This window comes from Hyaena hyaena, unplaced genomic scaffold (assembly GCF_003009895.1).
Source record: "Hyaena hyaena isolate Hyena2069 unplaced genomic scaffold, ASM300989v1 scaffold_23, whole genome shotgun sequence".
In the NCBI taxonomy this organism is placed as follows: Eukaryota; Metazoa; Chordata; class Mammalia; order Carnivora; family Hyaenidae; genus Hyaena; species Hyaena hyaena.
This window is the reverse complement of record NW_024080655.1, coordinates 3,889,704-3,902,226: the sequence shown is the minus strand read 5'-3', so window position 1 is coordinate 3,902,226 and position 12,523 is coordinate 3,889,704. Positions and strand designations below refer to the sequence as shown.

Here is a 12,523-nt window from a genome sequence, read left to right as displayed (position 1 = left end):
AGGAGGGAAAAAGCAATTGGCATGGAAGCCTAGCTGTAGATCAGCATTTCCCATTTCTGATCTTTTGAGAAAGAACATAAATGCAGCCATGTTCACTTCTCAGGAAAAGAAAGTTTCGAAAGAAATCAACAGAAAGCTAATCATATGACTTAAAAAACCCATCATTCCAGGCTTTTGGTACCGTGACGTTGGCCAGCCCGGCTGGTCCCTCTCATTTCCTCTCTCCTTCCTTCTTTCCCTGTCTTGTTTGCTACTCCATTTGCCAGCACACGCCTGCTTACCCTTGATGACTATGCAGCAGCCCCCTCCTCATCTCGTGCAGGGAGGCACAGACCACTGTGTAGACCTCTATGTTCCCCCACCCCAGACTTGAACACCTGGTGGTAGAACCTGTTACTTTACCTAGCTGTCTTCCCCACCAGTATGAGCATGTCGAGGAGAAGGCCTTTGTCTTGGCATCCGTAACCTCCTTCTAGGAATATGGGATGGGCTCAGGGGATGTTGACTGAATGAGTGAGCATCAGAAATACTCTTGCTGGGGATGATTGCTGAATTACTGATACCAGTATTTGGGCAGCAGGAAGAATGCGAGTAGGGAGAGCCAAATGCTTTTGTGTTTGTTTTAAACTCTGCTGAGCCCTCTGCTCAGAGCTTCTGGGCGCCATCTCTCTGACTCGTCATTGCCCTTGGACACAGGTACCATCATGGTCCCCGTTTTACACAGCAGTAGCTTTACACATCACAAAACTAGTAAATGGCAGGGCCTCGCTTCAAACTCTCTGCTAAATATCCTTATCCTACACCTCTTCAGAATATTTGGCACAAGGAGATTCTCTGTAATTGCTTTCAAATGAATGAACTAGGTTGGAAATCATTTCAGCACTCATGACGTCATTCATGTGAGCATATAGCAATTGTTCATATCCATACATGAAGAGGACAGAAAAAGCCAAATGACCTGGGCCATTTGGACTTAATGGAATTTAATTTAATTTAATCTTACTCATTTTTATTTTTTTGTATTAATAAACTTTTTTAGAAGGGGCACCTGGGTGTCTCAGATGGTTAAGTGTTCAACTTTGGCTCAGGTCATGATCTCACAGGTTGTGAGTTCGAGCCCCATATCAGGCTCTGTGCTATCAGCACAGCGCCCACTTCAGATCATCTGTCCCTCTCTCTGTCTGCCCTTCCCTCATCCAACCTCTCTCTCTCTCTCTCTCAAAAATAAACACTAAAAAAAAAAAAATCAGTAACAGTTTTTTAAAAGTCTTTATTTATTTATTTTTGAGAGAGAGACAGAGCATGTGTGCACCAGCAGGTGAGGGGCAGAGAGAGAGGGGGAGAGAGAGTCCCAAGCAGGCTCTGCACCTTTAGCACAGAGCCTGAAGCAGGGGATGACCTGAGCTGAAGTCAAGAATTGGATGCTTACCTGACTGAGCCGCCCAGGTGCCCCAACTTATTTTTAAACAGGTTTTCATCGAGTAGCGCGAGGCACTGTGCTTGGCACTAGGTGTCACAACAGCTCTGGTTCTCTCTTTCACGGAGCTTTCAAGATAAAATATAAAGAATAGGAAGAAAAAGAGGAAACTGTGAACATAAGCACAGTGTATTTGGAGAGGAAGTAGAGGTAGAGAAGTCAGATAAACTAGGACCCTAAAGCATGATAAGGTCAAGGTAGAGAGGAAGCAGGGTTTCATCTAGACTTCTTACTGGAAGAGCCCTCACAGTTGCCACCCCACTTTCAAGGCCTGTGTAAAGTAAAGCCCAGAGAAATTATTACTCCCGCAAGGTCAGCCATTGGCTACTATTCATCGAATGTTTGTATGCGTGAGGCACTTTGCATATATTAACTATTTACTTTTATTAACAGTCTCTGGGTTGTTAAGCAGTGATAATTAAGAAATGTAAATAATTGACATTGTTAGAAATTATTACTATCATTACTATTTCTCACACCTGGAAAAGTAGTATTATTTTCACAATTATGGAAACTGAGGTGCAAGAGAGGTTAAGTACTTTGCCCCGGCCACACAGCTGCTTAGTGAAGGAACCTGGATTCATATTAAGGACACCCGATTCCCAAACTGACCCCAAATATGTCAAGTCAGTTTCTGAAGTCACTGGCCTCAGATGACTCTGGCGGCATATCCTAGAGTAAAGCACCGAGCCTGTATCCCAGTAAATACAGGGGCCAGTGGCTCGGCCGCTTCTGTGTTACGTCTGTGCCCACCTCAGCATGTGTGTTTCATGGGGACGCGTTGGTTAGATTCCAGGCCTCCTCCTTGTGTGCTCAGTCTCCCCTTTATGCTGCCTCTTCTGCTTCCGCAGTTCTCAGGCCCTACCTGGTGTGCAGCTGAGTACTGTGGAAAACTAGAACCCAAGACAAGTTACCATCCGCGTCTTACCCACACCCCCCCCCACCGCCTTCGCCTCCCCTTCCGCCGCCATCCACTTCCCGAATGGAGCGGGCCAATGGGATGAGAACCGATCAGTCGTCTTGCTCGAGACTCTGGTTCCTTCTCCTGGCAGTGCCTTGAAATCAGAGCTGTGATGCCCTTTGGGGGGAGGGGGGGGCGGAGCTCAGTTTAAATTCCAAGGGATTCGTTTTCCAAAACCGAGCTTCGCATCTCTCAGGGAACTTTTCTCTCCTCTTAATGTCATACAGGCATTCAAGTGTGTTAGCATTCCCCACTTCTCCCAAAGAACAGGCCTCATTTTGTTGGGGTTTTAATAGTTTTTCCTTCTGTGTTAGAGATGTATTTACCTTTTTAAATTTATGTGTTTCCTCTGTGTCAGTGTTACATATTTATTCCTTGTACCTTTGGAAATGGTAGAGTTTGGTGTGGGCTCTTGCCTACTGGTCCACATGTGATTATCAAGGATAAAGAACTTCCAGCATTTTTGTCTCAGAGAAGAGTTAGAAGTAATAAACTCTGGCATTCCGCACAGTTCCAGTTTCCAGAGTCTATAAAATGGTGATGCCTACATTGGACCCAGAGGAGGAGGGTGTGGGGAAGGGCTGTGAACCTCCACCATCCAGTGTTCTGGAGCCAGACAGCTTACATATTATGTAACCATCATTCCCTCCCCTCTCCCCTCCTCCCCTCCCCTCCCCTCCCCTCCCCTCCCCTCCCTCCCCCCTCCCTCCCTCCTTGTCATTCACTATTTTTAATCTTATAGTTTCNTTTGGAAATGGTAGAGTTTGGTGTGGGCTCTTGCCTACTGGTCCACATGTGATTATCAAGGATAAAGAACTTCCAGCATTTTTGTCTCAGAGAAGAGTTAGAAGTAATAAACTCTGGCATTCCGCACAGTTCCAGTTTCCAGAGTCTATAAAATGGTGATGCCTACATTGGACCCAGAGGAGGAGGGTGTGGGGAAGGGCTGTGAACCTCCACCATCCAGTGTTCAAGAGCCAGACGGACGCTTAACTATGTAACCATCCTTCCCTCCCCTCTTCCTTCCTTCCTTCCTCCCTCCCTCCCTCCCTCCCTCCCTCCCTCCCTTCCTTCCTTCCTTGTCATTCACTATTTTTAATCTTATAGTTTCATCATCTGTAAAATGAGAATAACTGTAACTATCTTGGGGGTTGTTGTGAGTGAGACTCAAATGAGATACTTAGTAAATACTCAGTAAATCTTTCATCACACATTACATTATTTTACACTCTTCCTCAAAAGATCTGTTTTTCTGTCTTTTCCATGTATAGCGGTGTTTTTCTAGCATAGAGAGTATGGTGTTAGGAGGAGTAGATGAGCCGGTTGGGGTGGTGACGGCACAGAGACCGTGCACCTTCGAGACTGATTGTGACTTGAGCACAAGGCTACTTCCTGACTTCAGTTTCCATAAAAGTCAGGAGAAAATAAAGAATAAAATTTGGGTTGGGGCGCCTGGATGGCTCAGTCATTTTAGCGTCTGACTTTGGCTCAGGTCATGATCTCTGTCTGTGAGTTCTAGTCCCACGTCGGGCTCTATGCTGACAGTTCAGAGCCTGGAGCCCGCCTTGGATTTTGTGTCTCCCTCTGTCTCTGCCCCTCCCCTGCTCACGTTGTCTCTCTCTCAAAAATAAATAAACAGTAAACAAAAAAATTTTTTAAAAATAGGATTTGGGGTAGAAAAGAAAAGCAGTTCCTACAATTGTGACGAGATGCTGGGCTACCAGTGCTGAAATCCAGGCACCTTCCTAAGACTGTGGCTTAATCTCAGAGCGTGAGGTCATGGAAACAGAAAGTCCGCGCTGAGTAGATAGCCTTTCCTATTGTGCCTTGTGGCTGTGCAGTCAAATTATGGCCTGTTGTGGACATTCTGGCTTTAATATCCTGGTTACATTAGGACTCCTGGAGTCCCATTCAGTCTCTGTGAGTTCCCATCCCATGTGTATTCAGTGTGTTTGTGTACATTTCCTGTCCCACACTGTTACATCTGGCAAACAGCTGCTGTCCTCTACGTGGTGATGGGTGTCCATCAGTGATAAGGATGAGGTTGAAGGGGGACCTTGCAAATGCCGGAGCAGGACAGACTCTAGGGAAGGGTAAGCAGCCAGAATGACAGATAGGACACTTCATGTTCAGCTACCTTCTGACAGAGCTGAAGTTCGGTCCTGGACTCTTCACATAACAACATATGAATGTGAACGTAATTAATGCCACTGAACTGTACCCTTAAAAATGGTTAAAATGCTGATTTCATGTTATATTTGACCATGGTTTAAAAAAATTAACGTAATGTACCAAAAACCATTTTATGCTTGAAGTGAGTGGATTGCATATTATTTGAATTATATCTCAAAAAAGCTGTTTAAAAATATAAAGTTGTTTTAACCCTCATTATCAGTACAAAAATACTTTTGCTTAAATTACTGTCTCAAAAGTTACTGAATGTTTTAATGGTAGCAAAGAATTTGAATTTCCTTCAGTACTTTTTAAACCTTATTTTGAGAACATTTCAAACTTACAGAGAAGTTGAAAGAATTGTACAGTGAACGCACACCTAGAACTCATTGCCTTGATTTATGCATTTTATATATTCACACTCTTTATTCCCAGTGTCAGAAATGATGTGCTTTGACATATTTTGTTTTGCTTTTTGTTTATTTATTTTTTTTTTTCAAATTCAATGTGCCAATTACTTCATGGGCCCTTTCAGTTTGAAAATTCACATCTCTTCTATCTTCTGTTCTGAGAACTTATTTCTTTGATAGTTTTGTTTCTTCTATATTCTGTGTTTTCTTTTTCAGGAACCTGTTAGGTGGATGTTGGACCTCCTGGATTTTCTCATCTTTTTTGTCCTATGTTTTATCTCTGCCCTTTTTGTTCACTAGATTGGAATATGTTGCCTTTTTCTTTCAATCCTGCTTTAAAAGAATTAAGCTATATTTTTAATGTTCAAGAGTTCTTTCCTGTTCTTTGATAGATCATTTTAAATAAAAATAGCAATTTATTCTTATTTCGTGAATGAAAAATTCTCTTCCTGAGGATATAATTTGTTGATGTTGTTTTAATATCCTTCTGCTTTTCTATTGTCTCTGTTTCCTCTGAGTTCCTGCCTTTTTATTTGTTCATTTGGTTTCTGTCATTATGCTGAAAATGTTCTTGAAACGGCTGTGACTCTAGGATCTGTTCATAATTACCAGGGAAGCACAGAAAACCTGATCAGAAGGAAGCTGTGTATGTGTGAGGGCAAGCCTACTTCCCGGAGGGCAGTGAGATGGTGCAGGGCAGTGAGATGGTGCAGGGCGGCGAGAGGGTGCAGGGCGGCGAGAGGGTGCAGGGCGGCGAGATGGTGGAGGGCGGTGAGAGGGTGGAGGGCGGTGAGAGGGTGGAGGGCGGTGAGAGGGTGGAGAGTAGGTGGGCTACATGGCTGCCGGCATTTGGGGAGCTGGAGGGCAAGAAGGCTGTAGGGCTCATCATTCAGAATATAGACTTGCACCTGCATTTTCCTCTTAGCTGTGTCCACATTTCCATACCTAGATCTTCAGTTCCCCAGAGAATATACCCCCCTCCTCCTGCACGCGTGGGCAAGAAGAGGAGTTTTCTGGCTGACTGGCCGGCTGGGTGAAGGGAAGGTTTGTGGATCTGGGTCTTCTTTTGCTCCTTACACATATTTTTAACCAGTCTTCCTGTTTTCAATGCTGCCCCTCCTCTTACCCCACAAGGTTCCTGCTGAACTTTGTTCTGAGCCTTTGAGGGGGCTCTACAGTTTGGACTTGTTTGCCTTTGATGGCCCTCCCTCTGTGTAGGTACTTAGCTTCCGCTCTCATTCTCCTGCCCCGTTACCACTTCTCCACCCTTCCAGTCTTCCAGAAGCCTGTCCGTACTGCTCATCAGCCATTGTGTCTCCCCTTATTCCACCGTCATTGTCCATTTATATTTTAGATCTACTGTCACTTCAGTGGACTTGAGGAGAGCATGGAGATCATGCATGTGTTGAATCTTCTGTGTTTACCTAGAAATCTCTTCTCAGCTACAGAAATTCTCTGCTCCCTTTTCAGTGGCATCAGAGCTAAAGTCAATTAAAGAGAGTCCATACAGAAGCTCTTGGCTGGTCATGGTAAAAGCCACCAAATCTCCCATGTTCTAGCTCATTGACAGCAATGGGGAAGAGATCAGCCCCATTGTTACCAGACCCTTCGCTGACTCATGGTCACCTGTTCTCTTGCAGAAGTGGGGCAGTGTGAGCAACCCGCTCTTCCTCCCCCTGATTCCACCACAGTCCCAAGGTTTTACCGCCATCGTCCTCACCTACGACCGAGTGGAGAGCCTCTTCCGGGTCATCACTGAAGTGTCCAAGGTGCCGAGTCTGTCCAAGCTGCTCGTCGTCTGGAATAATCAGAATAAAAATCCCCCAGAAGGTAAAAAGAGAGGGCAGGTGGTGGGTTCAGGAGAGGCCTGGTTTGGGTGTCAGCGTGCTTCTCAGCAGGGTCACTTTGGGATGGCCCAATTATTTGCCTCCTTAGGCTTCTGTGACGTTTCCTGCTTTGTTGACAGCAGTGCCGTATCTGAGGCAGCGTGACCCCAGTTTAGTCAGTCACCTCATTCTCGTTCTGGGGTGGCCCGACTACTGTGCTCACAGGGCCTGTGTGGCAGCCACAGGGCTTGAGAGCTTAGGAATCAGTGGGATCAAAGGCCAGCAGCCTTTGGAAAACAGATCTCAGCTTCCCTTAGCCATCTCAGCCGATTTGTTTACATGAGAACTCAGTTTAAAAGGCATTAGTTTTCTCCTTCCTTATCTCAGCTCTGATACTGTGCTTTCCTTTAAAAAAAGAAAAAAAAAGGATGGCCTCACTTCCAACTGGACAAGTCAGCAGAGCCTGGCCTCTCCAGGCTTCGAAGCAGTTCCGTAAAGTGAGCGTGCACCACAGTCCCTGTCGGCTCCTCCCTAATCGCTTTGTCCCTTGCCTTGGCCACCGTGTAAGCTGCCGGCTGGTGCTGGCAGCTAGGGTTGAGGACTCTCTGATTAATTGGATTTCTTTTTCATTCAGGAGTCATAGAGTACGTTCCACCTGCATTTAGTTTCTCATTCAGTCTGTCTATTACTGATCCTAATCCCAGGGACTTCAAAGCTCCTGCCCTTTATAGCCTATTAAAGCCAGGAAGTTTCTGATGGATTAGAGCAAGGAATGAGTTTGAAGTTTGTAATGTGCACCACCATCGCCGATAAGGTCTAGTTTATTGCCTGACAGTAGTATCTGCACTTTTTATAGCTATTCTCTTTTAATTGGTAATGCTGAAGTCAGGATAGTCAACCCTGGAAACTCCCCCCAGTACATCTGTAGTTTAGGCTGGAAGAAGACTTTCTGTCTGTTTGGCAAATCGGTATTTACCCCAAGAAGATGCTTTAGTGCCCTCCTGAGACATTTACGAAGTTTTCCTTAGCGGGATTTTTGTTCTCTGAGAGAATCCCACACTTTTTCTCTAGATTTAGGGAGTGTGGTTTAAGTAAACAAAATGTCTACTTTAAATGACGGTCCTATTTTATGCCCCAAAGAACACTGCTTTTTCTTATTAACTATATCTCTTTATGCCACATTCATTTTCCTCCCAACAACCAGTTTTCTGGAGTTTTGTTTGTTTCATTTGTTTGACTCTCAAGAAAGGGGCAGAAGGGAAAGGAAGGAGCTGGGGATGAAGACGAACTGGCAGGAAGGAAGGGAAAGGCGAGGTGAACAGGAGCTGAGCAGCGAGGGACGCCCAGAGGGCCTCGCCGGGTGCCTCCCCCAGAGGGAGGTGAGTGGGCCGGTACTGCTCGCCTCTTGGGTCTGGCGCTCAGAGAGGGTGTAGCCTGAGGAGGAAGGTGCCGGTCCCTCCTCGGATCTGGGATAGCCACTCCGTGGGGCCACGTTCACACTGCCACGTTCGATCCCGCGCACCCAGGCTGCCAGCTTTCTGAGGGAGCCCCCACCCGCCCAGATGGTGCAGGTGCGGATCCAGAGCTGAATGTGGAAGAGACTTCTTCCTTAGAAACCTCAGTTAGCCACTTGGGCTTCAGGTGAATGATTTACTGTGAATTCGAGTCGCTTCTTTTGGCCAAGCGTCTTTGCAGACCGTGAGAAGGGAGGAATCGTTTCTGCCCTCCTGGGCAAAGCCCTCACACTGGTTTCATGGGAGGCAGCAGCACAAGCCTAGAGGTTTTGGAGCTGGGTGTTCAGTTGTAATTTTTGGTAGACCCTGCTAAAATGTGGTTAATTTTATGACTGGGAGCTTCGTTTATTTTTGAAATATTTTGGCTCTAGGGACGAGAGCGAGCCCTCAACTGACGAGGCCCCAAATTTGACACGTTTAGAGACCGAACCAGTTTTTTTTTTTCCCCTCGCAGTGGTTTTTAGGTCTGCACTCAGGCTCTGGCGATGTGGCTGCTTGGGGAGAGCATGGACCATGTTTAATCTTCTGTGGGGTGTTTGTTCAGTCGGTAAATGGGGCTGTCAGCTCTGGTCCTCATGCCAGCAAAGCCTTCTGAGTCTGCGTGATGGCATTAGTCACATATAGATTTTTTGTAAAGGAGGTCCAAGGCTTTGAAATATTAGAGGCAAAAGTGATGTTTTTCACTTTCTCTACATTTACTAAAATAAATATTGTGGTGAACATGTCTGCTGCTGGGAGGGTTAATGTAGGCAGAAATCCACCCCACCCCCACCCCCACCCCCTCCTCTTTTTTTCACTCTCCAACACAACCAAATACTTTTTGCTTTTTGGTTACATTTCAGTCTAAATTGCTGGGTTTGAAGTTTAAGTAAATACTTAGACTAGGCAATAGAAATTTCCAGCGAGCTTTCGTCACATTGGTTTTGAGCTTGGTCAGAAAAAAAAGGCAAGCCACTGCCTTCCTCCTCCCCAACTCTTCAGTTTCCAAACTTGATGGATATAGAGGTTGTTTGGCTTGGCCCCTGGCCTCCGTGTGAAGGAAGCTATTACACTGTACACTTCAGGTAGGTGTAACTCAGCCTGCTGTTTTAGCTGGTTTCAGTGTTCAATTTGAATTGACCTCAGGAGCCCCCTGGCTTCATATTGCCACCTTCATAGTTGTTAGCAGGCGGGCTGGGCTGAGTGAGCTGGGATGGTCGACCCAGAAGAGGCAACAGAGAAGTAGAAGTAACAGCCAGCCACCTTGCATTTGAGCTGAATTCTGGGACGGTGGGGAATTAAGGTCATGCATGGGGACTGGCTGGACACCCGGCAGCCCAAGCACTCCTGAAGTGCGCTCCAGGTTTGTGTGGAGATGATCTGACCACTTGCTTTATGGATGTGTGGCTGTGTCTGTGACAGTGCTGGCCAGGACGGGTGTGGGGTCACCTCCAGTCAACCTGAGCAGCTTACGGTACCTCTGCCAAGCTGGAGGAAAGGTTCTCTTCGCTCACGTCTTTCTTGGCATCTCACATGGAGAAAACCATTAATCAGTACACATTAAAAAAAAAAACCCTCAACACAAGGAGCTCTTTTTCTCCTTAGAGCCAGACTAAAGCTCCTCACTGTGAAGTTATCAGGTCACCTGGCTCAGCTGTTTGTTTTTCATAAATTCAGCAATGCGCTTGGAAAACCCTTGTTTTTCAGACTACTTTCTGTGGTAAAAGGTGGCACTTTTATTTTGCCAGCTGCAGATTCACAGGATGGGACATAAGGTACACTCATGATTTTGAGTTCATTTAGAATTTCATTTAGAATTTACGAGGAGTACAGAGAAAGAGACCCCATTTGGACTCAGCAACAGAATTAGAGCCTGAAGATCTCTGGCTGTGCTGCTGTGTCCTTCTGCATCCTAAGCGCACGCACACACACGCACACACACACACGCACACACACACACACACCCTCCCCCAACCTTGTGTGTGTACCTCTTCAGATTGTCAGGGGAGATGTGAAGTTTGTAAGACTTTACAAGAACCCGTTTATAAAGATGAAAATGATACAATGTTTTTATAGCCATGTATTATATACCTTTTAAATCCCAGGAATAGGAACTGTGCCCAGTGCTTTACACATACTATCTCTAGTCCTTGTGACATACCTGCTAGGAAGCTGTTCTTATTCCCATTTTATAAAAATGAAGCTCAGATTAGTTGTGTAATTTGCCCGAATCACAAAACTGCAAATGGCAGAGCAAGAAATCAACACAGGTCTCTGGATGCGGAGCTCACGCCCTTTGCACAAAGCCCCACTGAATCTATGTGGATTGGTGTTTAGTAGTGGGAAAATCATCATGCTTTGGTCCTGATTTGGGATTATGTGGAAGAACTAGGTCCTTGTCAGGGACTCAGAAGAGAGAGAAAAGTAAATCTGTTCTTTTGAAAATACTAATGGAAAGCGGAAAAAAGTTCTTTTTTTCTCACCCATATTTTTCCTTCCTACCTTGAGCTTTTGTCCTAATCTTTTAAACCATCAAAATCCTATGTCAGAATTATCTACTTTAAAGGCAGGGGAATAATTGATATGCCAACTTTTGATGGTGCCCTCCACAGAAGGAAAGCTAAAGCCTGGGCGAATGGTAGTTCCTTTTCTCAGAGGCCTGTTTTACTTGAAAATGTGAAAAAACAAAACTAGGAATCCTATTCAGAGGCCTGTCCATGGTAATGATGGTGCATAGACAGCTGACTTGAGGCGGAGACTGCTTTCACCCTGGCTGACTTTTGGCTACCGAGGCCTGACTCAGAACAGGGAATGGTAATCACATTTCCGTCTTCACCCCATATCATCCTCCTTGGGCCTTCATCAGTTCCTAAAACTTCCCCATCAAAGACTTTATGGTGGGGGGCAAGTTAGTTCTCTATGGATATTGTCTCAAAGTAATTCTTTGGCTATATAGGTGCTGATTGTGGAAAGCTGTCTGGGTTGAACATGCTGTACACATTTACCAAGTGCAAGTCCAAATCCCAGCCAGGGTAGAGGAAAGTTCATACTTACCCAGGAAGCTAGCCTATTATCTGTATACACTGCAGAAAGAGGAGCTGTTTATTCCTTTGTGAGAGTAACACGGCAAAGGTTCTGTGTTCGTCTGTTTCCTCTGTGTGTTCCGTTGTCTCCGTTCTATAGGATTCATAATGGCAGGGAGCCTATTCATTTAAAAGTGTATATGGAGGTGCCTGTGTGGCTCAGTGGGTTAAGCGCCCAACTCCTGATTTCAGCTCAGGTCGTGATCTCACAGTTTGTGAGTTCCAGCCCCACATGGGGCTCTGCGCTGACCATGTGGAGCCTACTTGGAATTCTCCCTCTCTCTCTGCCCCTACCCGGCTCGCACTCTTTCGGTCTCTCTCAAAAAAATAAATGAAAAAGTGGGATTCATTCCTGGGTTACAGGGCTGGTTCAGTATTCACAAATCAATCAATGTGATACATCACATTAACAAAAGAAAAGATAAAAACCATATGATCCTGTCGATAGATGCAGAAAAAGCATTTGACAAAATACAGCATCCCTTCTTAATAAAGACCCTCCAGAAAGTCGGGATAGAAGGAACTTACTTAAACATCATAAAAGTCATCTATGAGAAGCCCTCAGCTAACATCATCCTCAACAGGGAAAAACTGAGAGCTTTCCCCCTGAGATCAGGAACATGACAGGAATGTCCACTCTCAACCACTGTTGTTTAGCATAGTGCTGGAAGTCCTAGCATCAGCCATCAGACAACAAAAGGAAATAAAAGGCATCAGAATTGGCAAAGAAGAAGTCAAACTTTCACTTTTCGCAGACGACATGATACTCTACATAGAAAACCCGACAGACTCCACCAGAAGCCTACTAGAACTGATCCATGAATTCAGCAAAGTTGCAGGGTATAAAATCAATGGACAGAAATTGGTTGCATTTTTATACCCCAACAATGAAGCAACAGAAAGAGAAATCAAGAAACTGATCCCATTTGCAGTTGCACAAAAAACCATAAAATACCTAGGAATAAGCCTAACCAAAGATATAGGAGATCTGTATGATGAAAACTATAGAAAACTTATGAAGGAAATTGAAGATGACACAAAGAAATGGAAAAACATTCCATGCTCATGGATTGGAAGAATAAATATAGTTAAAATGTCATT

General features: G+C 45.1%; 1 protein-coding gene across 3 annotated transcripts in view; it reads left to right on the top strand.

Moving 5' to 3' along the window:
* Positions 1 to 12,523, top strand: part of EXT2 (exostosin glycosyltransferase 2) — a 148,368-nt gene that overhangs the window by 92,130 nt on the left and 43,715 nt on the right. For all 3 annotated transcript variants that reach the window (XM_039226826.1, XM_039226825.1, XM_039226824.1), the window contains exon 9: positions 6,661 to 6,850. In XM_039226826.1, coding sequence (XP_039082757.1) covers positions 6,661 to 6,850 — 190 coding nt within the window. The remainder of the gene's footprint in view (positions 1 to 6,660; positions 6,851 to 12,523) is intronic.